Source organism: Cherax quadricarinatus, chromosome 2 (assembly GCF_038502225.1).
Source record: "Cherax quadricarinatus isolate ZL_2023a chromosome 2, ASM3850222v1, whole genome shotgun sequence".
NCBI lineage: Eukaryota > Metazoa > Arthropoda > Malacostraca > Decapoda > Parastacidae > Cherax > Cherax quadricarinatus.
In genome coordinates, this window is record NC_091293.1 from 56,235,573 (window position 1) to 56,262,340 (window position 26,768).

A 26,768-nucleotide genomic window follows, 5' to 3' on the forward strand; every position below is an offset into this window, starting at 1 on the left:
TAATTTTGAAAAAAATATCATAGATGGATTAATGAAAATGTGCATATTAACGTAATATACAACATTTAATGAGACTTGGTGATTATTATTGAGTATTATTATCATTACTAATATGGCATCTCGAGACATAAAACACTCTTACTGATTTTAATGTGTACCTGCGCACCAGCACAGTGTGTAAGTTTATTTAAGTACAGGTATTCATAAGTATAATGATCAGAGTACAGTGGACCTCCGGTTATCAGCCGCTTCTGTTATCGGCCAACTTGGTGGTCAGCTGGTTTTTTGGCGCCTGGTTATTGGCTGTTAATTCGGCGATCGGCCGTTTGGGACGCGTCTGCCAGCTGGGGCCACTTGCACGTCAGTTTGACTGTGTCTCTTGGTGGCTGTGGAAGCTTCTGCTCATACATCCAAACATTTCACTTATTTCCCATTGTAGTTTGTGTTATTTTTACAGTGCAACTGCAAAATAAGTAACCATGGCTCCAAAGAAAGTTCCTGTGGTAAAGAAAGCATGTATGCATGGGAGTGTAACAGACATGCAGGGAGTGTACCAGGGATGCTGGGAGTGTAGGAGACATGCAGGAAGTGTAGCAGGCATCCAGAAAGTGTAGCAGGCATGCAGAAAATGTAGCAGACATGCAGTAAGTGTAGCAAGCATGCAGGGAGTGTAGGAGGCATGCTGAGAGATTAGCAGACATGCAGGAAGTATAACAGGCATGCAGAGAGTGTAGCAGGCATGCAGGAAGTGTAGCAGACATGCAGGAAGTGTAGCAGACATGCAGTAAGTGTAGCAGACATGCAGAAAGTGTAGCAGGCATACAGGAAGTGTAACAGGCATGCAGAGAGTGTAGCAGACATGCAGGAAGTGTAGCAGACATGCAGGAAATGTAGCAGGCATGCTGGAAGTGTAGCAGACATGCTGGAAGTGTAGCAGACATGCAGGAAATGTAGCAGACATGCAGGAAGTGTAGGAGGCATGCAGGGAGTGTAGCAGGCATACAGGAAGTGTAGCAGGTATGCAGGAAGTGTAGCAAACATGCAGGAAGAGTAGCAGGCATGCAGGGAGTGTATCAGGCATGCAGGAAGTGTAGCAGGCATGCAGGAAGTGTAGCAGGCATACAGGAAGTGTAGCAGGCATGCAGGAAGTGTAGCAGGCATGCAGGGAGTGTAGCAGGCATACAGGGAGTGTAGCAGGCATGCAGGAAGTGTAGCAGGCATGCAGGAAGTGTAGCAGGCATGCAGGAAGTCTAGCAGGCATGCAGGGAGTGTAGCAGGCATGCAGGGAATGTAGCAGGCATACAGGAAGTGTAGCAGACATGCAGGAAGTGTAGCAAGCATGCAGGAAGTGTAGCAGGCATGCAGGGAATGTATCAGGCATGCAGGAAGTGTAGCTGGTCCTAGTGGCATTAAAAGACCAAGAAGAAAAGTAACCCTGGATAAGGACTTGGTACCTGAAGTCCTTATGGAGGGGGGATTCCCCATCCAAACACTAAGCCCTCCCTCTTTCCTCCTTCCTATCTTCCATAAGCCAGCATTAGTCTTCAATAAAGGTATATAATTTTTATGTAATTGTTAATTTTTTTTTTGTGAATATTTTTGTCTGAAATGGATTAATTGTATTTCCATTATTTCGTATGGGAAATATTATTTCGGTTTTTGGCCATTTCTGTTTTCAGCTGACCTTCTGGAATGGATTACGGCCAATAACTGAAGGTCCACTGTATATATAAAATAACTTTTAAAAACATTTGAAATTTTGGAGTTTCCAGACATAATGGAGAAACGTGGTGCTTACGGAGCTACGGAGAATGTAAACAAACTGGGTGGGGCGCGGTGACCATATTAGAAAGTCAGGTGGGGAGCCATATGCGAGTTTTGGTCATAATTTGAAATGTCTCTTATCAGCGGAACGTCGTAAAGTGAAACGCCGTAAAGTGGGGCCGTACTGTATGTAAAAAGAGGGGTAATAAAAGTGAATATAGGAGAGAATAAGGTGATGGGGATAACAAAAACTTAGGTCATTAAAGATTAGATATCAGATTGGAGGGTGAGAGTATGGAGGAGGTAAATCTATTCAGATATTTAGGAGTGCACATGTCAGCAGATGGGTCTATGAAAGATGAGGGAATCATAGAATTGATGAGGGGTAAAAGGTGAGTGGTGCACTGAGGAGTCTGTGTAGACAAAGAACATTATCCATAGAAGCAAAGAGGGAAATATATGAGAGTATACTTATACCAACGCTCTTTTATAGGTGTAAGGCATGGGTTGTGAATGTTGCAACAAGGAGAAAGCTGGAGGCAGTGGAGATGTCATGTCTGAGGGCAATATGTGGTGTGATTATAATGCAGAGAATCTGTAGTTTGGAAATTAGGAGGTGTGGGATTACCAAAATTATTATCCAAAGGGCTGAGGAGGGATTGTTGAGGTGGTTCAGACATGTAGAAAGGGTGGAACGAAATAGAATGACTTCGAGAGTGTATAAATCTTTAGTGGAGGGAAGGAGGGGTAGGTGTCGGCCTAGGAAAGGTTGGATGGAGGGGGTAGAGGAGGTGTGAGGAGCTTAGACTTCCAGCAAGCATGCGTGAGCATGTTAGATAGGAGCGAATGGAGACAAATGGTTTTTTATACTTGACGTGCTGTTGGAGTGTGAGCAAGGTAACATTTATGAAGGGATTCAGGGAAACCAGCAGGCCAGACTTGAGTCCTGGTGATGGGAGGTACAGTGCTGGCATTCTGAAGGAGGGGTGATAATGTTGCAGTTTTTAACTGTAGTGTAAGAACACCTCTGGCAAGACAGTGATGGAGTGAATGATGAAAGTTTTTCTTTTTTAGGCCACTCTGCCTTGGTGGGAAATGGCCGATGTGTTAATAATATAATATAAAAATATTATGAACCATTATATATTTTTTAAAGAGTACTATAGTGCCTTTTATATTGATGCACATGTATAATTATTATTAAAATCCTACAGATTACAGCACAGCAGGCCTGTGATGTGGGTTTGGTGGCAGAAGTGATTCCTGCAAATAGTTTCCAGCAGAAAATTTGGCCCAAACTACAAGCACATGCAAAGTTGCCAGTCAAGTCCCTTGTCTACTCTAAAGCACTGACACGAGACATGGAGAAGGATATTCTTCATAAGGCAAGTTTTGACACTTTTGCCAGTAGAAGAGTACTTAGCTGTAGATCTGTTTTTTTTTGTAGCCAGTCAGGTTCAGGTTTATTTTTCCCAGATTTATAAAGAGCTTTCTAAATTAAAGTCTGTGGAGAGGACATTTTGGTGAGTTTTTGAATGTTAGTGTTGAAGGAATGCAGTTAACTTCATACATGGGAGCAGGGAGGAGGAGCCTGATGGGATAAAGACAGAGATGCTTAAAGCACATAGCCATATTGTATTGGAGTGGTTAATGGGGCTGTTCAATATATGCATGATAGAAGGGAAGGCAGCAAAGGATTGGAAGAGAGCATGCATAGCTCTTGTGTATGAGGAAAAAGGGGACAAGAGAATGCAAGAATTATAGTGGGACAAACCGGTCGAGTATGCCAAGTAAACATTTGATAAAACAGAATCCTATAAAGTAGATGATGGATAAAACAGATAAATTGTCGGAACCAAGGCTCAACATGGATGTTTAACACTTTGACTGGTCAGATGTATGAAATTAATATTGCTCTTAGTATCCATATTTAACCCTTTCAGGGTCCAGACCCCCAATCTGAAACTTGTTCTAGAGGTCCACAAATCCCCCCTCACACACACACACACACACACACACACACACACACACACACACACACACATCCTAGGTAGAGACCTATCTCTACCTTTCTCACTCTTTACCTATATCTCTCTCTCTACCTATCTCTCTCTCTTCCCTCTCCCATCTCTCCCCTCTAACATCACTTACCTCTAACACCTCCCCCCCTCTAACATCTCTCCCCCTCTAACATCTCTCCCCTCCCTTTCCCTCATCTCTCTCCCTCCTCCCCTCCCTCTCCCCTAGCCTCTCTCCCCTCTTGCTCTTCCATCTCCCCCCTCTTTCCCCCATCTCCCCCCTCTCTCCCCCTCTGCCTTCTCTCTCTCTCTCCTCTCTCTCTCCCTCCCTCTCTCTCTCCCCTCTCTCCTCTCCTCTCTCTCCCTCCCTCTCCCTCTCTCTCTCTCTCTCTCTCTCTCTCACTCTCTCTCTCTCTCTCTCTCTCTCTCTCTCTCTCTCTCTCTCTCTCTCTCTCTCTCCTCTCTCTCTCATTTTCCCTTCCCCTCCTCTCCCCTCTCACCCTTCCCTTCCTCTCTCTCCCCTCTCTCTCTGACTCTCTCTCTCTCTCCCTCCCTTCCTCTCTCTCTCTCTCTCTCTCTCTCTCTCTCGCTCTCTCTCTTCCCCCATTTTCCTTCTAACCCTCTCCCCCTCTCCTACCCTTCCCTTCTCTCTCCCCCTCTCTCTCTCTCTCTCTTCCCCTTTTTCCTTCTCACTATCTCCCTCTCTACTACCTTCCCTTCTCTCTCTCTCTCTCTCTCTCTCTCTCTCTCTCTCTCTCTCTCTCTCTCTCTCTCTTCTCTCTCTCTTCTCTTCTTCCCTACCCCTCTTCTACCTCCCCTCTCCTCCCTTCTTCACTCTCTCTCCCCCTCTCTCTCTCTCTCCCTCTCTCTCTCGCTCTCTCTCTCTCTCTCTCTCTCTCTCTTCCCTTCTCTCTCTTCCCCTCCCTTCTGCTCCCTCCCCCTCTCTCCCTTCCCCATTCTCTCTCTCCTCTCTCTCTCTCACTTCTCTCTCCTTCTCTCCTTCTCTCTCTCTCTCTCTCTCTCTCTCTCTCTCTCTCTCTCTCTCTCTCACTCTCTCCCTCCTCACTCTCCCCCTCTCCTTCCCTTCCCTTCTCTCTCTTGACCCCTCTCACACGCTCTCTCCCCCTTTCCCTTCTCACTCTTCCCCTCTATCTCTCCTTCTACCTTTCCTTTCTCTCTTCTCTCACAAAAAAAAAGAAAAAAAAATATGGTGGGGACTCGCAGGAACCAAGGATCAGATGAGAATGGTTCTGGTAGGGAGGAGTGGATGGAGGAGCAGTGGAAAAGGATGGAACAAGAGTGGAAGAGAAAATTAGGAGAGCTTTCTGAAAAAATGGAGAAAGAGCTCTCTGTGAAATTGGAAAAGAGGTTCGAGAAGGAGACAAAGAATTGGGAGGCACAAGTCGAAACTGCTGTAGCCAAGATAAGGGTCCTAGAAGTTGAGATAAATAGGCTGAAGCGAGTTACAGGGGCAGTGACCAGAGAAGACACAGCATATGAAGCTGCGAGGCCGAACAGGAAGGAAGGAATTACGAATTATGCTAAGGTCATATCAGCCTGCCAAGGAGGACCAAGGAGTGAAAGGGAAGAACAGCTGGTTGCAGATGGAGAGGGTGATAGGTCGAATGCTGAGGCACAACCATGCTATCAAGAGCCACTGGAAAAATCAAGGGAGAAACTGACCACATACAGGCAGGATCCAGAGTCACAGAGGGTGAGGCAATGGGAGGAGGAAAGGGCAAAATCAGTGTTTATCCATGGGCTTCAGGAGAGAGAGGAAAGGACACACACTGAAAGGCAGCAGGAAGAAAGAAAGGAGATTGAGAAAATCATCACGGAAATAGGTGAAGAGATGGACGAGATTGTAAATTTTAAGAGAATAGGGGGGTACTCGAAGGGGAGAAACCGACCAATCAAGCTGATTCTCAGTACGGAAACAGTGCGGAACAGGAGACAGAACAAAATCAGAACGACAGCAGCTGAGGGAGAGGACAAAAAAGCGAAAGGAGCTAGGAAAAGAGACAAGGATGGAACCAGCAGAGGTCAGTCAGAGCAGAACAGAACAGCAAGGGCAAGCACACACACAACTATTCTCAGAACCATACAACCTATCACACCATCCCAACACACACTACAATCCATACCCACAGCCTCCACCCAACACCAAGCTATAGAATCCCACAGTATGCCACCAGGTCTCCCACCCTCACAGGCCCACCAAACCACAGTGTTGGAAAGGAAACTGAAGGTATGGTACACAAACACTGATGGAATAACAAATAAGTGGGAGGAGTGGCATGAAAGAGTCAAAGAAGCATCACCGGACATCATAGCTCTCACAGAAACCAAGCTTACAGTCATGATAACAGATGCCATCTTTCCAACGGGATACCAAATCCTGAGGAAAGACAGAGGGAACAGGGGGGGGTGGAGGAGTGGCATTGCTGATCAAAAATCGCTGGAATTTTGATGACCTGGAGAGAGGAGACAGCGGAGAAGAAAGTGATTACATAGCGGGAACGCTTCACTCTGGAGGTCCCAAGGTGGTAATAGCAGTGATGTAGTAATAGCAGTGATGTATAACCCACCACAGAACAGCAGGAGGCCAAGGCAAGAGTACGACGAGAGCAATAGAGCGATGGTTGACACACTGGCTAGAGTGGCCAGAAGAGCTCATGCATGCAGGGCAATGCTCCTGATCATGGGTGACTTTAACCACAAGGAGATCGATTGGGAGAACTTGGACCCACATGGGGGCCAAGATACGTGGAGGGCTAAGATGATGGAGGTGGTACTGGAAAACTTCATGTGCCAACATGTAAGGGACACTACAAGAGAGAGAGGAGAGGATGAACCAGCAAGGCTGGACTTAGTATTCACCTTGAGTAGTGCAGATATCGAGGACATCACATATGAAAGACCCCTTGGGGCCAGTGACCATGTGGTTTTAAGCTTCGAATACACAGTAGAGCTACAAGTGGAGGGAGAAGCAGGAAGGCCAGGACGAATGAAGCCAAACTACAAGAAAGGGGACTACACAGGAATGAGGAACTTCCTGAACGGGGTTCAGTGGGACAGAGAACTGGCAGGGAAGCCAGTTAATGAGATGATGGAATATGTAGCAACAAAATGCAAGGAGGCTGAGGAGAGGTTTGTACCCAAGGGTAACAGGAATAATGAAAAAGCCAGGATGAGCTCATGGTTTACCCAAAGGTGCAGGGAGGCAAAAACCAAGTGTGCTAGGGAATGGAAGAAATATAGAAGGCAAAAGACCCAGGAGAATAAGGAGAGCAGTCGTAGAGCCAGAAATGAATATGCACAGATAAGAAGGGAGGCCCAAAGACAATATGAAAATGACATAGCAGCGAAAGCCAAATCTGACCCGAAACTGTTGTACAGCCACATCAGGAGGAAAACAACAGTCAAGGACCAGGTAATCAGGCTAAGGAAGGAAGGAGGAGAGACAACAAGAAATGACCGTGAAGTATGTGAGGAACTCAACAAGAGATTCAAAGAAGTGTTCACAGAGGAGACAGAAGGGGCTCCAGAAAGACGGAGAGGTGGGGCACACCAACATGTGCTGGACACAGTGCACACAACCGAGGAAGAAGTGAAGAGGCTTCTGAGTGAGCTAGATACCTCAAAGGCAATGGGGCCAGATAACATCTCCCCATGGGTATTGAGAGAGGGAGCAGAGGCGCTATGTGTACCCCTAACAACAATATTCAATACATCTATCGAAACAGGGAGATTGCCTGAGGCATGGAAGACAGCAAATGTAGTCCCAATCTTTAAAAAAGGAGACAGACATGAAACATTAAACTACAGACCAGTGTCACTGACATGTATAGTATGCAAAATCATGGAGAAGATTATCAGGAGAAGAGTGGTGGAACACCTAGAAAGGAACAATCTCATCAAGAGCAGCCAACATGGTTTCAGGGACGGGAAATCCTGTGTCACAAACCTACTGGAGTTCTATGACATGGTGACAGCAGTAAGACAAGAGAGAGAGGGGTGGGTGGATTGCATTTTCTTGGACTGCAAGAAGGCGTTTGACACAGTTCCACACAAGAGATTGGTGCAAAAACTGGAGGACCAAGCAGGGATAACAGGGAAGGCACTACAATGGATCAGGGAATACTTGTCAGGAAGACAGCAGCGAGTCATGGTACGTGGCGAGGTGTCAGAGTGGGCACCTGTGAACAGCGGGGTCCCACAGGGGTCAGTCCTAGGACCAGTGCTGTTTCTGGTATTTGTGAACGACATGACGGAAGGAATAGACTCTGAGGTGTCCCTGTTTGCAGATGACGTGAAGTTGATGAGAAGAATTCACTCGATCAAAGACCAGGCAGAACTACAAAGGGATCTGGACAGGCTGCAGACCTGGTCCAGCAATTGGCTCCTGGAGTTCAATCCCACCAAGTGCAAAGTCATGAAGATTGGGGAAGGGCAAAGAAGACCGCAGACGGAGTACAGTCTAGGGGGCCAGAGACTACAAACCTCACTCAAGGAAAAAGATCTTGGGGTGAGTATAACACCAGGCACATCTCCTGAAGCGCACATCAACCAAATAACTGCTGCAGCATATGGGCGCCTAGCAAACCTCAGAACAGCATTCCGACATCTTAATAAGGAATCATTCAGGACCCTGTACACCGTGTACGTTAGGCCCACATTGGAGTATGCGGCACCAGTTTGGAACCCACACCTAGCCAAGCACGTAAAGAAACTAGAGAAAGTGCAAAGGTTTGCAACAAGACTAGTCCCAGAGCTAAGAGGTATGTCCTACGAGGAGAGGTTAAGGGAAATCAACCTGACGACACTGGAGGACAGGAGAGATAGGGGGGACATGATAACGACATACAAAATACTGAGAGGAATTGACAAGGTGGACAAAGACAGGATGTTCCAGAGATTGGACACAGTAACAAGGGGACACAGTTGGAAGCTGAAGACACAGATAAATCACAGGGATGCTAGGAAGTATTTCTTCAGCCACAGAGTAGTCAGTAAGTGGAATAGTTTGGGAAGCGATGTAGTGGAGGCAGGATCCATACATAGCTTTAAGCAGAGGTATGATAAAGCTCACGGCTCAGGGAGAGTGACCTAGTAGCGATCAGTGAAGAGGCGGGGCCAGGAGCTCGGACTCGACCCCCGCAACCTCAACTAGGTGAGTACAACTAGGTGAGTACACACACACACACACACACACACACACACACACACACACACACACACACACACACACACACACACACACACACACACACACACACACACACACACACACACACACACACACACACACACACACACACACACACACACACGCACGCACGCACGCACGCGATTAAGGGACATGACGGCATACAGGAAGGTGTATCCCGACCGCGACAGAACACAAGAAGAAAGGAAGAAACTGAGAGAGATGGTACAAAGGCGAAAGGAGGAAAGAGAGGGGATGGAGAAGACAGACAGGAGATCCCAGACCCAGGAAGAAGATCAAATACAGCCTCCCTCACAACTTCCTATAGAAGCCTCCCAACCAGGTCAACCCCAGTGCAACCAAACACTCTAAATCAAAACACCCATGCCACATCCAATGCCCCCACCCACTACATTACAAACTTCACTCCCACAGCAACAACCCATAGTTCCTAACCAGGTCTCCCACTTCCCCAACCCCAATATACTTCCCAGACCACAGTCTTAGAAAAGAAGTTGAAGGTGTGGTATACAAATGCAGATGGAATAACAAACAAGTATGAGGAGTGGCACGAAAGAATCAAAGAGACATCCCCAGACATAATAGCACTCACAGAAACAAAACTCACCAGAATAATAACAGATTCAATCTTTCCATCCGGATATCAAATCCTCAGGAAAGACAGAAGGAGGAGAGGGGGAGGAGGAGTTGCACTGCTCATTAAAAACCAGTGGGGTTTTGAGAAAATGGAAGGAATGGATGGCATGGGCGAAAGGGACTACTTAGTAGGAACAATCCAGTCTGAGGGACATAAGGTGATAATTGCAGTAATGTACAACCCACCACAGAACTGCAGGAGGCCAAGAGAAGAATACGATGAGAGCAACAGAGCAATGATCGACACACTAGCCGAGGTGGCCAGGAGAGCACACATGGGGGGGAGCAAAGTTACTAGTTATGGGTGATTTCAATCACAAGGCGATTGACTGGGAAAACCTGGAGCCCCATGGGGGTCCCGAAACATGGAGAGCCAAGATGATGGATGTGGTACTGGAGAACCTCATGCATCAACATGTTAGAGACACTACCAGAGAGAGAGGAGAGGATGAACCAGCAAGGTTGGACCTTGTATTCACCATGAGTAGTTCGGACATCGAGGGTATCATGTATGAAAGGCCCCTGGGAGCTAGTGATCATGTGGTTCTGTGCTTCGACTACATAGTTGAGCTCCAAGTGGAGAGAGTAGCAGGAATAGGCTGGGAAAAACCAAACTACAAAAGGGGGAACTACTCAGGCATGAGGAACTTCCTTCAAGACATTCAGTGGGAGAGGGAACTGACAGGAAAACCAGTACAAGAAATGATGGACTATGTAGCAACAAAATGCAAGGAGGCAGAGGAGAGGTTTGTTCCCAAGGGAAACAGAAATAATGGGAAGAACAGAACGAGTCCTTGGTTCACCCAAAGGTGTAGGGAGGCAAAAACTAGGTGTACTAGAGAATGGAAAAGGTACAGAAGACAGAGAACTCAGGAAAATAAAGAAATCAGCCGAAGAGCCAGAAACGAATATGCACAGATAAGAAGGGAGGCTCAGAGACAATATGAAAATGACATAGCATCAAAAGTAAAGACTGACCCGAAGCTGTTGTACAGCCACATCAGGAGGAAAACAACAGTCAAGGACCAGGTAATCAGACTGAGGAAGTTTGATGGGGAATTCACAAGAAACGACCGAGAGGTATGTCAGGAGCTCAACACAAGATTTAAAGAGGTATTTACAGTGAAAACCAGTAGGACTCCAAGAAATCAGAACAGGGGGGCACACCAGCAAGTGCTGGATGAGGTACATATAACCAAGGAGGAGGTGAAGAAGCTGCTATGCGAACTTGACACCTCAAAGGCGGTGGGACCAGACAACATCTCTCCATGGGTCCTTAAAGAGGGAGCAGAGATATTGTGTGAGCCATTAACAAAGATCTTCAACACATCATTTGAAACTGGGCAACTCCCTGAGGTATGGAAAATGGCAAATGTAGTCCCAATTTTTAAAAAGGGAGACAGACATGAGGCACTTAACTACAGACCTGTATCACTAACGTGTATAGTATGCAAGGTCATGGAGAAGATCATCAGGAGGAGAGTGGTGGGGCACCTGGAAAGAAACAAGTGTATAATTGACAACCAGCACGGTTTCAGGGAAGGAAAATCCTGTGTCACAAACCTACTAGAGTTTTATGACAAGGTGACAGAAGTAAGACAAGAGAGAGAGGGGTGGATCGACTGCGTATTTTTGGACTGCAAGAAGGCCTTCGACACAGTTCCTCACAAGAGGTTACTGCAAAAGCTAGAGGATCAGGCACACATAACAGGAAAGGCACTGCAATGGATCAGAGAATATCTGACAGGGAGGCAACAACGAGTCATGATACGAGACGAGGTGTCAGAGTTGGCGCCTGTGACAAGCGGGGTTCTACAGGGGTCAGTCCTAGGACCTGTGCTGTTCTTGGTATACGTGAACGACATAACGGAAGGGATAGACTCAGAAGTGTCCTTGTTTGCAGATGATGTGAAGTTAATGAGAAGAATCGAATCGGACGAGGATCAGGCAGGACTACAAAGAGACCTAGACAGGCTACAAGCCTGGTCCAGCAACTGGCTCCTTGAATTTAACCCTGCCAAATGCAAAGTCATGAAGATTGGGGAAGGGCAAAGAAGACCGCAGACACAATATAGTTTAGATGGCCAAAGACTGCAAACCTCACTCAAGGAAAAAGATCTGGGGGTGAGTATAACACCGAGCATATCTCCTGAGGCGCACATCAATCAGATAACTGCTGCAGCATACGGGCGCCTGGCAAACCTACGGATAGCGTTCCGATACCTCAGTAAGGATTCGTTTAAGACTCTGTATACCATCTACGTCAGGCCCATACTGGAGTATGCAGCACCAGTTTGGAATCCACACCTAGTCAAGCACGTCAAGAAATTAGAGAAAGTGCAAAGGTTTGCAACAAGACTAGTCCCAGAGCTACGGGGATTGTCCTATGAAGAAAGGTTGAGGGAAATCGGCCTGACGACACTGGAGGCCAGGAGGGTCAGGGGAGACATGATAACGACATATAAAATACTGCGCGGAATAGACGAGGTGGACAAAGACGGGATGTTCCAGAGATGGGACACAGACACAAGAGGTCACAATTGGAAGTTGAAGACTCAGATGAATCAAAGGGATGTTAGGAAGTATTTCTTCAGTCATAGAGTAGTCAGGCCATGGAATAGCCTAGAAAGTGATGTGGTGGAGGCAGGAACCATACATAGTTTTAAGGCGAGGTATGATAGAGCTCATGGGGCAGGGAGAGAGAGGACCTAGTAGCAATCAGCGAAGAGGCGGGGCCAGGAGCTGTGACTCGACCCCTGCAACCACAAATAGGTGAGTACACACACACACACACACACACACACACACACACACACACACACACACACACAATAACAATAACAGCTAGCAGTAATCAGTGGTAGTGGAACGTCAGTGAACAATACTACGAGTGATAATTAAAGTTATTAGTTAAAGAAAGTGAGAGGAAAGCTGAAATCATAATATTTCAAAGCGCAAACCGTTGGGGGTCTTAGGCGCTGTTGCCACATAGGCAGCGGTAGGCCTGAAGAAGTGACGTCACGACAAGTTGTGCGCCATTATACATATAAAGTGAAGTGTATATAATGTGAAGTGTATACTATCATCAGTGAAGAGTGAAATCGCGTGAGGAAGCAAAATGCAAGGAGGCAGTGGAAAGGTTTATTCCCAAGGGCAACAGTAACAACGGGAAGACCAGAACGAGCCCCTGGTTTACCCAACGGTGTAAGGAGGCAAAAAACAAAGTGCAATAGATAATGGAAAAAGTACAGAAGGCAGAGAACACACGAAAATAGGGAGATCAGTCGCAGAGCCAGGAATGAGTATGCACAGGTAAGGAGGGAGGCCCAGCGACAGTATGAAAATGACATAGCATCGAGAATCAAGACTGACCCGAAACTGTTGTATAGCCACATCAGGAGGAAGACAACAGTCAAAGACCAGGTGATCAGATTGAGGACAGAAGGTGGAGAACTCACAAGAAATGATCAGGAGGTATGTGAGGAGCTGAACAGGAGATTTAAGGAAGTTTTTACAGTAGAGACAGGAAGGGCTGTGGGAAGACAGCACAGAAGGGAACATCAAGAGGGAATATACCAACAAGTGTTGGATGACATATGAACAACTGAGGAGGAGGTGAAGAAGCTCCTAAGTGACCTTGACACCTCAAAGGCGATGGGACCGGACAACATCTCCCCATGGGTCCTTAGAGAAGGAGCAGAGATGCTGTGAGTGCCTCTAACCACAATCTTCAACACATCCCTTGAAACTGGGCAACTACCTGAGAAATGGAAGACAGCTAATGTAGTCCCCATATTTAAGAAAGGAAACAGAAACGAGGCGCTAAACTACAGACTTGTGTCTCTGACATGTATTGTGTGCAAAGTCATGGAGAAGATTATCAGGAGGAGAGTGGTCGAACACCTGGAAAGGAACAAGATTATAAATGAAAACCAGCATGGGTTCATGGAAGGCAAATCTTGTATCACAAACCTCCTGGAGTTTTATGACAAGGTAACAGAAGTAAGACACGAGAGAGAGGGGTGGGTCGATTGCGTTTTCCTAGACTGCAGGAAGGCCTTTGACACAGTTCCCCACAAGAGATTAGTGCAGAAGCTGGAGGATCAGGTGCATGTAAAAGGGAGGGCACTGCAGTGGATCAGGGAATACCTGACAGGGAGGCAGTAACGAGTCATGGTACATGAAGAGGTATCACAGTGGGCGCCTGTTACGAGCGGGGTCCCACGGGTCAGTTCTAGGACCAGTGCTATTTTTGATATATGTGAACGACATGATGGAAGGAATAGACTCTGAAGTGTCCCTGTTCGCAGATGATGTGAAGTTGACGAGAAGAATTAAATCGGACGAGGATGAGGCAGGACTGCAAAGAGACCTGGACAGGCTGGACATGTGGTCCAGTAACTGGCTTCTCGAATTCAACCCAGCCAAATGCAAAGTCATGAAGATTGGGGAGGGGCAAAGAAGACCGCAGACAGAATATAGGCTAGGTGGACAAAGACTACAGACCTCACTCAGGGAGAAAGACCTTGGGGTGATCATAACACCGAGCACATCACCGGAGGCACACATCAATCAAATAACTGCTGCAGCATACGGGCGCCTGGCAAACCTGAGAATAGCGTTCTGATACCTTAATAAGGAATCGTTCAAGACACTGTACACTGTGTATGTTAGGCCCATACTGGAGTATGCAGCACCAGTCTGGAACCCACACCTGGTCAAGCATGTCAAGAAGTTAGAGAAAGTACAAAGGTTTGCAACAAGGCTAGTCCCAGAGCTCAAGGGAATGTCGTACGAGGAAAGGTTAAGGGAAATCGGACTGACGACACTGGAGAACAGAAGGGTCAGGGGAGACATGATAACGACATACAAGATACTGCGGGGAATAGACAAGGTGGACAGAGATAGGATGTTCCAGAGAGGGGACACAGGAACAAGGGGTCACAACTGGAAGCTGAAGACTCAGACGAGTCACAGGGACGTTAGGAAGTATTTCTTCAGTCATAGAGTTGTCAGGAAGTGGAATAGCCTAGCAAGTGAAATAGTGGAGGCAGGAACCATACATAGTTTTAAGAAAAGGTATGATACAGCTCAGGAAGCAGAGAGAGAGAGGACCTAGTAGCGATCAGTGAAGAGGCGGGGCCAGGAGGCGAGTCTTGACCCCTGCAACCACAATTAGGTGAATTAGGTGAGTACGTACACACACACACACACACACACACACACACACACACACACACACACATGCGCGCACACACACACACACACACACACACACACACACACACACACACACACACACACACACACACACACACACACACACACACACACACACACACACACACACACACACACACACACACACACACACACACACACACACACACACACACACACACACACACACACACACACACACACGGCCAGATTAAGAAGTCTCCTGGCCCTAGGGTATTCAGATTGGCGGGGCCCCTTTGAGTTACGGGTAAGCGAAGCGACCCCTTCCAGCTTGGGGGTGGGGTGGGGGGGGTCGGTGTGAGCCTGTTTAAGATCTAATTAAATACATTCTGGCTATTTAGATTAAATTTAATAGGGAAAGTACATCAAGACAACCAAAACCATTTACCAACAGCCATTATAACTATCGTTTTAAATCATGCATTTTAACCCTCTGACTGTTTTCGACGTATAAATACGTCTTCCGAGCCAATGTTTCTGACGTATATATACTCAATAATTCTAGCGGCTTCAAATCAAGCGGGAGAAAGCTGGTAGGCCCACATGTGAGAGAATGGGTCTGTGTGGTCAGTGTGCACCACATAAAAAAAATCCTGCAGCACACATTGTGTAATGAGAAAAAAAGAACTGATCATTTTTTTGGAATAAAACGCCGACTTTGAGGTGTATTTTCGTATAGTATTTATTGTTGTATTCGCGTTTTCATGGTCTTAGGTGATAAAATGGAAAGCATATTACAGAAATAGAGATGATTTTCATTACTTTGACGATGAAAACGACCTTGAAACTGAGCTCAAAGTAGCGGAAATGTTCGATTTTTACCAATGTTCAAGAGTAAATAAATCACACCACACGTCCAATACACGTCAGCTGGGGAGTCTAATATTCTTTCACTAGTGCACTGATATTATTTATACCATTTTTACAATAATGCAGTCGTCTGCATAACAGTAAATTTTGTATTTTTTTGTATGAATAAAAAATCAAAATAGAAAGCAATAATAATATAGGAGGGGCCTAGAGATGTGACTAATGAACAGAGCATATGTTATTTTAGTGCCATGAATGTCTACCTTGTTTATTCTGGACCCTATTTTGAAATTGGCATCTTTTTTAGTTTGCGTGAAATTGGCCAAATTGCCAATTTCTGACCACCATATTGGGTAGTCCAAATTAGTAAATGGGAGGTTTCTTGTACTCAGCTGATAGGTAAAATGGAGTTCTAAAGAAATAGCTATGAGTTTGGTCAACTGGAACAATGGAATTGGCTGAAAATAGGGCTCAAAGTCGGCGAAATCGCCGATACGCATATGTCGCTGAGACCGCTAACTTCGCGGGAGCATAATTCCACGAGTTTTCGACCAAATTTCGAACTTTTGGTGTCATTACCATCGGGAAAAGATTCTCTATCATTTCATAAGAAAAATAATTTTTTTTTTTGTCAAAAATTGAGCGACATAGAATGACAGTTTCAGAGAAGGGCCTGAAACAGTCAAAGGGTTAAAGAGTATATTTTTGTGAAGGTAATAAGACAAAAAACAAAAAATTCTGATCAGTACTTACCGAGATACAGTGCCAAGAAGTTTGTCCAAAATGATGTGGTGGCGGCAACATCGACGAATTCCACATACGTGCATTACATTATTTAGCGGTTTTTATAGTTTTTTCTTTTCTTTTCCAATTTTTTTCTTTTCCTACTAACAGTACGCCCCAATACTGTATATAATGTATATATATAAACTCACTGTATTGAACACAATAACCACACTAAAGTTATTATCATATTATTGTTTACCATTGTTGTTTATTACAATAAACATGCACAAATCTTGTATAATACTAATGTTCTATCATATATTTACATATTTACAATCACTGGACATGGTTTTAGAACTGCTGGAGCTTGTGGAACTCCTTGAAACAAGGCACCATGTACAGAGGCACCTTACATTCCTCACACATAAACCGAGTGTCTTTGCGTCTTTGTTGCTGTCGTTTTGTTTGTGCACAGACGATGCATCTCTTCTGAGCAAATTTCTTCTGAGTTGAAGGAAGGTGTATTATGAAATGATCACCTTCCCTCCTCAAACGCTTGGGTATATCCTGAGTAATTCGAGGACCTTGTTGTATAGCAGGTGTTCTTACCTGGTACTTCATTATGAGTTGTCTGACAACAGACAAACAAAATTCACCATACGGTGGTCTGTTGCCAGTTTTTATTTGGTACATATTATATCCATTGAGCATTGAAATGTCCATGAGATGGAAGAAAAGTTTCATGTACCACTTGTAACTCTTAGGAACACAGTCAACAAAACCAATCTGCATGTCACATTTGTCAACCAAGCGCATGTTTTGTGTATAATCAATCACTGTCACTGGTTTGCGAATACGTTCATTAGTCACTCGATCAACTTTGCCACTGTCTTTCATTTTATTACGGTGATTGGTTGTCAACAATGTGACATGTCGTTTGTCATGCCACCGTAATGCCATGATGTCATTGGCAGTAAACACCTGCACATCATCACCACGAGCACCTGTGTTGAGCCTGGGCATATGTTTACGATTAAAACGCACTGTGCCACACACATCTATCTTGTTCACTCGCATGAAATCACTGAGTAATGGGCTTGTGTACCAGTTATCGGTATATAATGTATGCCCCTTACCAAGATAAGGTGCCATCATGTTTCTCACTACGTCACCAGAGATACCCAATAACATCTTGGTATCTTTCAATGTTTTACTTCCCGTGTATACAACAATATCCAACACCAGGCCACTGCCACAGTCACAGAGTACAAACAGTTTTATACCAAAGCGTTTCCTCTTGCTCGGTATATACTGCTTGAATGACAGTCTACCTTTGAACAAAATCAAAGACTCGTCAGTTACAACATTCTTGAATGGATAAAAGTACAGTGGACCCCCGCTTAACGATCACCTCCTAATGTGACCAATTATGTAAGTGTATTTATATAAGTGCGTTTGTACGTGTATGTTTGGGGGTCTGAAATGGACTAATCTACTTCACAATATTCCTTATGGGAACAAATTCGGTCAGTACTGGCACCTGAACATACTTCTGGAATGAAAAAATATCGTTAATCGGGGGTCCACTGTATATGCTGAACTTTTGTTTGAGATACATGAAAACATTTCTAATCTTGTATAACCTGTCACTTCTGTCAGGCCTGGTTTTGTCAGAGAAGTGCAACATACGTAAGAGTAAGATAAACCTGTTCACTGGGATGATTTCACTGAAGACCAGGGTAGAAATTAGCCGATCTGTGGACCAGTATGCTTTTATATTATGCTTATAGACATGAGGCATAAGCATTATTGTTGCAAAAAGCAAATACATTTCTGCAACAGTCGTCTCTTTCCACCTGTGTAGTCTTGACTGTGGTGATATGATCGTATTTGCCATGGTGTACTCAAAATACTTATTACTTTCCCTGACAATAGTTTCCATCAATGGCTGGTCAAAGAATAATTCAAAGAATTCCAGTTCATTGGCCATGGTTCCAAGGGGACAAGTAGGTAGAATTCCACTTTGAGAGTCATCAAAGTGGTGAGGCTTGGGAACAAAATTGGGATTTTGCTGCCAATCCCACATACGGTTTGCTGGTGGATACTGGACATCATAGGGTGGTTGTGGTTGTGGTGGGCTGGTGGCTGATGCTCCGCTTTGTCCTTGAACTGACGAGTCAGCAGCGTGGGTCCCAGCCTGGGCTGGTGAGTCACGCATGGCAGTGCCACTACCATCACCACTACCACCATCCACTGATGCCTGTGGTCTATCCATGCCAAGTGTAGCCACATCATCCTCACTATCACTATCTAAAACTGGTGTAGGGCCACGGGATGTACTCCGGAATGTACTCCGTCCCCTGAGGACAGCATAGGGTACACTACCCGAGCGCATGCGGCGGCTAACATACCGACGCTTCACTGGTGAATATGATTTTTCACTATCACTACTCGAATGATCGTCAAGCGCAATAAAATCACAATCCACGTCACTATCATCATCATTACTTAAGTCAGAGGCCTGGCCACGCAAAAATATTAGTTTTCTCTTGCGTTGAGGCACAACCGACCGTGAGTCACGAGTGCCCACACCAGAGGTAGAAGGTTGAGGATCGTCAGGGTTTTCTGCACTATTATCGATATCCTGGTCATTCCTTTCGGTCACTAACTGATCAAAGCTATAGAATTCGTCTTCATTTCCACTTCCATCAGCGTCAGAACTATCAGATAGGAAGAGGAGAGTCCCAATTTTCCGGGGAGTGAGAGCTGACTTGCGACGAGGCATGGTGAACAAGGATAACTGAGCCGGCGTTCCCACAATGCTATGCGGGCGCCTAGATTTTTTGTTTATGGCGCACACCCACCACACAGACCCGTTCTCTCACATGTAGGCCTATGAGCGCTTTCGTGCTAAATTTGACAGCGCTAGAATTTTGGCGTACTACGGTTTGGACACTCAACGTGAAGCCGTAGATCTACGGGATGGACCCTGAAAGGGTTAACACAAAGTTCAAAATATTCCAATTTCAAAATAGGGTCCAGAATAAACAATGTAAGTATTCCTGGCACTAAACTAACATTTCCTTTGTTCATTAGTTACATTTTGAGGCTTTACAAATAAATTCCATTTTGATATTTTACTCAAATAATTAATTTTTATTCACACCAAAAAATAGAAGATTTACTGTTATGCAATATTGTAGTAATTGTATAAATATCATCACCACATTTGTGAATGTATATTAAACCCACCAACTGGGGTGTATTAGATGTGTGAGGTTGTTTGTTTACTCTTGAACATCGACAAAAATTTACCATTTCTGCTACTTTGAGCTCAGTTTCAAGCCATTTCCAGTGCTAAAACCAATCAAAATCATCTCTATTTCTGTAATATGTCTTCCATTCTACCAATTGAGACCAAGAAATCGTAAATACAACTATAAAAAACATACGAAAAACACTGCAAATTCGCTGTTTTAATCGAAAATCACAGTCTCAGTTTTTTCTCTCATTATACACAGTGTGCTACAGGATTTGTTTTATGTGGTGCACACATACCACATAGATGTATTCTCTCATATCTAGGCCCAAATTTACCACTCACAGTTTATCAGAGTGAGCTGAGCTCATGGTGTAGATCTACGGTTTGGACCCTGAACGTAAAGCCGTAGATCTACGGGACGGACCCTGAAAGGGTTAACACACTATGGCTAACCAAAACTGGCTTGTGCAACCATTGACTTTCCTGTTTGCTCACAAGATCACCCCTCACACTACTTCCCTTTTGTGATGCAGTTCAGATGGGCTTGTGAGGTCTCTAGGGAGACCTAATTATATGGTCACACCTGCCTTAGCAAATGTCGGGTAGTCACGCCCACGTCTGAGGTCTTTTGTTCTTAACAGCGTCAGACCTCGGCATCAGGTTGTAACACGTGGTACATACACCATTGGGGAGGGGGTACTTTGACTACAATATAAGCCCAGGGAATTTTTTTTTTTTTTTTTTTTTTTGTATGGCTATAGTTTACTTAATAACATAAAAGGGCTAGAATACAACATATCCTGATGGAAATTTACACAATATAACAATTGACCTATGAGACTTATTACCAGGGGGAAGGGTAGATGTTATCAGTAACACGGACTAGTACTCACTCTTAATTCACCGACCAGCTGACCCGAGATTCCCAAATGCGTGGTCCACTACACACGCGGCTGTCCAGAGCTCTCGCTCGACGGACCTGTCACCAACAACCTCTTTGCCCCGCTGTTCCCTGGGCTTATATCGTAGTCAAAGTACCCCCTCCCCAATGGTGTATGTACCACTTGTTACGACCTGACGCCGAGGTCTGACGCTGTTAAGAACAAAAGACCTCAGACGTGGGCGTGACTACCCGACATTTGCTAAGGCAGGTGTGACCATATAATTAGGTCTCCCTAGAGACCTCACAAGCCCATCTGAACTGCATCACACTTTGCCAATAAGTACTTTAATCCTTGCAACACTTTATGACCCATCCTGGTTTGAAATGAGCTGAGGTAAGATAACAGCACTTAGTCTGTAAATTCTGGTTTAAAACAGCTGAGGCTTTTCTGCCTCCTTAGTAAAGTTGGGTATGTGTAGTTTTTCAGGGTTATGTGATGAGGCATATGATATTTGTTACCTGTGATAATTTTTGACAAATGTGAAGGTTCATGAGTCTGGGCCTTGAGTAAAATGCATTGGTATGATATTATTAGTTCAAAGTATATATAATGGAGGTAGAGTCAACAGGTTGGTATCATTCAAGTTGTTTAATGGCTCAGTATTTTTTTTTTTTTAATTTCTTTGTTGCCATCATTCTCGCAAGGGAGGTTCCTTGATGCCAGTAAGGTACTCTTGATCTTAGGAATTGGACCTGTGTCCCCCCTTCCTTGGACTGAACCCAGTGCCTTCCATTACCCCAGGTGTTGTATGACCCCTATGGGTTTAGTGCTCTTCTTGAATGTAATAATAATCTGTCAGAAAATATTAGATTACATTTATGGGGGAGTACCTCAACACAGGAGGGTCATACAGTGCCTGGGGAAATGGGAAGTATTCAGATTTGAACCAAGGAAGGTAAAAACAGGTACAATTCCTTACATCAAGTGTGTGTCACCAGCATCAAGGAACCTTCCCTGAGGGGTTATCTTCAATGTATCTGTCTTGCACTTCTCAGTGCAAGTGGTGATAGCTTTACATGCAATTGCCTAAAAAAGCTTCAGGCCAGTTTAAAAAATGGCAAAAAAAAAAAAAAAAAAATTTTATACCATCCTTTCAAGGAAGGAAAAGTTTCAAGAGGACATAAAGCATCAAATTTGTAAACAAGACAGATTAAAATTTGTGAATTTATGAAGAAATCCTTTATTCTTTTTGTTTTAATCTTCATATTCATAATTTTTATAACTAGGTTTTTCTGGATTTTTCAGCTGATTAACAATTAATTGTCTCCAATATCATTCGCATTTTTTCCAGGTGAATGATGCTGAATGTGACCGCCTGGTTGAGCGTTGGACTTCAGAAGATTGCATTAATGCTATTGTGAATTTCTTTAACCGCAAGAAATAGAAAAATTACTTGTAATAATTTTTAGATATTAAGAAATATTGTCATTTTGCATATCATAAAATAAATATTTTTAATACAGTAATGAAGTCCATTCAGGTGAGGATAAGGAGTACAATTTCTGAGTCAATTATTTTGTATGTGGCCCATTTTTATCACTGCTATACTAATAGATATTGTACCTTAAATATACTTAGAAGATTAAATTCTTAATATAGTTCTTAAAATATTTAAGCATAAACCATATTTCAGAAACTTTTTTTGTTTATAACTGTGTTAAGTCACATTTTCTGCTATCAAGAAATTGTTTATTGGATAATAGAAATGCCATACACAGCTAAAAAAAATAATTTACTGCTTATTAACCTTTTCACTGTCCAGACCCCAAAAATTAATATTGCTCAATATTCACATTTAACCCTTTCAGGGTTGTGACCCCTTCTCTCAAACTTGTTCTCAGGGTCACAGAATTTAAAAAAAAATATTTTTTCTTACGAAATGTTAGAGAATCTTTTTCTGAAGGTAATAACAAAAATACAAAATTTGATAGAAAACTAGAAAAATTACACTTTCGCGAATTTTGCTGTGCAGCAATATTTATTTATCAGTGATTTTGTCCACTTTTAGGCCACTTCCACTGTTGCAGTTGACCACATTCTTAACTATTTCACTAGTATGTCTTCCATTCTATCAATTGAGTACAAGAAACTGCCCAATTTAAACTACCCAATTGGTAAATTGGCCATTTTCATACAAAATTTAAGAAATCCCAATTTCAAATAGGGTCTAGAAAAAACAATGCAGACATTCCTGGCATTAAAATAACATTTTCTCTGTTCATTAGTCACGTCTCCAGGCCCCTGTTATACAGTGGACCCCCGGTATTCGATATTAATCTGTTCCTGAGAGCTCATCGAATACCGAAAATATCGAAAAGCGAATCAATTTTCCCCATAAGAAATAATGGAAATCAAATTAATCTGTGCAAGACACCCAAAAGTATGAAAAAAAAAAATTTTACCACATGAAATATTAATTTTAATACACACAAACTGAAGAAGACATGCACAGTTACATGACACTTACCTTTATTGAAGATCTGGTGATGATTGATGGGATGGGAGGAGGGGAGAGTGTGGATGGTGTTAGTGTTTAGAAGGGGAATCCCCTTCCATTAGGACTTGAGGTAGCAAGTCCTTTTCCGGGGTTACTTCCCTTCTTTCAATGCCACTAGGACCAGCTTGAGAGTCACTGGACCTCTGTCGTGCAACAAATCTGTCCATAGAGCTCTGTACCTCCTGTTCCTTTACGATTTGTCTAAAATGGGCCACAACATTGTCATTGTAATAGTCACCAGCACGGCTTACAATAGCTGTGTTAGGGTGATTTTTATCCATAAAGGTTTGCAGTTCAACCCACTGTGCACACATTTCCTTAATTTTTAAAGTAGGCACAATGGATTCCACAACTGGCATAGGCTTCTCAGGGTTAGCCCCAAACCCTTCAAAATCTTTCTTAATTTCCATACTAATTCTCACCCTTTTTACCACAGGGTTGGCACTAGAAGCTTTCTAGGGGCCCATGGCGACTTATTTTGCAGAAACAAGCACCAAAAACAGTGATAATATGGAATGTACCGAATGTATCCTTAGATGCGCGCACACTGGCTGGCTTGTAAACACTGGCACACACAGGGCAGTTCAGGCCACACGTGGACACGTCTCGTATGAATTGTATCGAATACCGGGTTTTCAGTCAGATACCGAGGCAAAATTTTTGCATTAAAATGCATCAAATACCGGATTTATCGAATACCGATGCCATCGAATACCGGGGGTCCACTGTATTACGCTTTCTTTCCATTTTATATTTTTATTCCCCCCAAAAATAGAAGATTTACTGTTATGCAAACTACTGCATTTTTGTAATAATCATATAAATAATGTCAGTGCATTCATAAATGCCTATTAGACTAGCCAGTTGGATCATATCAGACAACGTTATACAAGTACCATCCGATTTACGACCAAGCTTGGTTCCAACCAACTGGTCATAAGTCAAAATGGATGTAAGTCAAACCTTTGAAAATTACTGACATACTGGGTAGGGCATAACGTCAAACCTTTGCTATAAACTACAGTGGAACCTCAAAAATCAAACGTATCACATATCGAACGTTTCGAAAATAGGACCATTTTTTCGGACAAACTGTGTCCCTACTATTGAACACGCCCCTATTTTTGGGCCGCTGCGTACGGGACCTATCTGCCGCCCACTCTGTCCGCGTCCCCTCACAGGCGCTGTGAGCAGTCTAGCTTTGTTTATGCTTGAGTGAACACTAACCTGCGCTCTCATTCACGCATTTTACAATTATTTCGTTGTGTTTAGTGCTTGTGGGACTGTGAAATAAGCTGCCATGGGCCCGAAGAAACTTGCTAGCAGTACCCCTGTGGTAAAGAAAGTGAGAAACACCATAGATGTGAAGAAGGAAATAATACAGAAGTATGAGAGTGGTATGAGACTTGTTGAGCTTGCCAGGATGTATGGGAAAAACAAGTCGACCATCAGTTCTATCCTGTCAAAGAAAGAAGAAATCAAGGAAGCTGATGTTGCAAAAGGTGTTAATATAGGGAATGGATGAGGTGCCTTCTTCAAAGATTAAGGAGATTTGTGCCAAGTGGAATGATGTCCAAATGTTTGTGGAGAAGTACCACCCTGAGCAAGCTGAAACAAGCCATCTTTGCAACAAGTTCAGTGACATAACCATGTCCCATTTTAGGGAAATGTTAAAGAGGCGCCAGAAACAGAGGACTGTGGAGAGTTATTTTATGAGACAGGGGTCCAGTGACTCTCAAGCTGGTCTTAGTGGCATTAAAAGACAGAGAAGGGAAGTAACCCCAGAGAGGGCTTTACCGGAAGTCCTCATGGAGGGGGATTCTCCTTCCAAACACTAACCCCAACTCCCTCTCTCCTCCTCCCTATCTTCCAGATGCCATCACCAATCTTCAATAAAGGTAAGTAAAAATGTTATTTTATATGTATTACTATACATAATTAAAAACTATAGTATTTGTTGTATGTAAAACTGTAATTAATCTCTATAAAATGTATTTTTTGTGTGAATATTTTTTTGGTTTCTGGAATGGATTAATTGTATTTCCATTATTTCTTATGGGAAATATTGCTTCGAATTTCAGACTTTTCGAATTTAGAACTAGCTCCTGGAACGGATTAAGTTCGATTTTTGAGGTTCCACTGTACCTACATAGTAATGTAATGTACAATCATTTCATTCTTTTTTACCATAATGTACTATTGATATATTTTAATCATTTATGTACTGTATATTATGTATACATGGTAGTGGACTGTATCGTATGTTACTGTTATTTTTAACCCTTTCAGGGTCGACAGGCCCTCTCGGAGACGTGTTCTCAGGGTCGGCCAAATTTCAAAAAAAAAAAAATTATTTTTTCTTATGAAAAGATAGAGAATCTTTTCCCAATCATAATGACACCAAAAGTATGAAATTTGATGGAAAACTTACGGAATTATGCTCTCACAAAGTTAGCGGTCTCGACGATGTTTACGCATCGGCGATTTTGCCCACTTTGAGCCCTATTTTTGGCCAATTCCAGTGTACTTGTCGACAAAAATCATAACTATTTCGCTAGAACTTCATTTTTTCTATCGAATGAGTACAAGAAACCACCCATTTACCAATTTCAACTATCCAATACAGTGGTCAGAATTTAGCAATTTTGCCAATTTCACACAAATTTCAAAAGATGCCAATTTCCGAATAGGGTCCAGAATAAACAAGAAAGACATTCCTGGCACTAAAATAACATTTCCTCTGTTCATTAGTCACGTCCCCATGCCCCTCTTACATTCTTTTGCTTTCCATTTTGAATTTTTATTCTCACAAAAAATTGAAGATTTACTGTTATGCAGACTACTGCATTGGTGTAGAAATGGTATAAATATTATCAACGCACTTGTGAAAGAATATTAGACTCGCCAGTTGACGTGTATTGGGCGCATAGCATGATTTGTTTACTTTTGAACTTCGGTAAAAATCGAACATTTCTGCTACTTCGAGCTCAATTTCAAGGTACTTTTCTTTGTAAAACCAGTCAAAATCATCTCAATTTCTGTAATATGTCTTCCATTCTATAAAATGAGACCAGGAAAACTAGAATAAAACAATAAATACCATACGAAAATACAGTGAAAAGTCGCTGTTTTAATAAAAAAACACAAAGTTTTTTTCTCTCATTACGCACTGTGTGCTGCAGGATTTTTTTTATACCACGCACACTGACCACATAGACCCATTCTTTCATATGTAGGCCTACCAGCTTTCTCTCACTAGATTTGAGGGCGCTAGAATTTAGGCGTACTAGTACGTCCGTGTGTAAGCCGTACTAGTATGGCCGAAACCCTGAAAGGGTTAAGTATTGTCGACGCAGTTGAATGGGAGAATACCACTGGTAGTGTCATCCTTCCAGAATGTCCTATAATCTATGCCGTAAGTAAAGGGAAACGACTCTGGAACATGTGTAATACGTATTTGGCTGGCTGGCTGGCTAGCAGGCCAGCTGAGTGGGTGCATGGGTGGTTGGTTGGTTGGTTGGTTGGTTGGCTGGCTGCCTGGCTGACTGAATTTGGCTGTCTCCATCTGTATCTGTCTCTCTCTATCTCTGTCTGTCTCTCATAGGTGCACGTAAGTAATCATACATAGTGTAAATTACCT

The 26,768-nt window shown here is 43.5% G+C and overlaps 1 protein-coding gene across 3 annotated transcripts in view; it reads left to right on the forward strand.

Moving 5' to 3' along the window:
* The window catches only part of LOC128694615 (enoyl-CoA delta isomerase 2-like), a 223,433-nt gene extending 201,060 nt beyond the window's left edge, over positions 1-22,373 (forward strand). For all 3 annotated transcript variants that reach the window (XM_070088394.1, XM_070088385.1, XM_070088389.1), the window contains exons 8-9: positions 2,979-3,149; positions 21,923-22,373. In XM_070088394.1, coding sequence (XP_069944495.1) covers positions 2,979-3,149; positions 21,923-22,015 — 264 coding nt within the window. In that variant the 3' untranslated portion in view covers positions 22,016-22,373. The remainder of the gene's footprint in view (positions 1-2,978; positions 3,150-21,922) is intronic.
* The last annotated feature ends 4,395 nt before the right edge of the window (positions 22,374-26,768 follow it).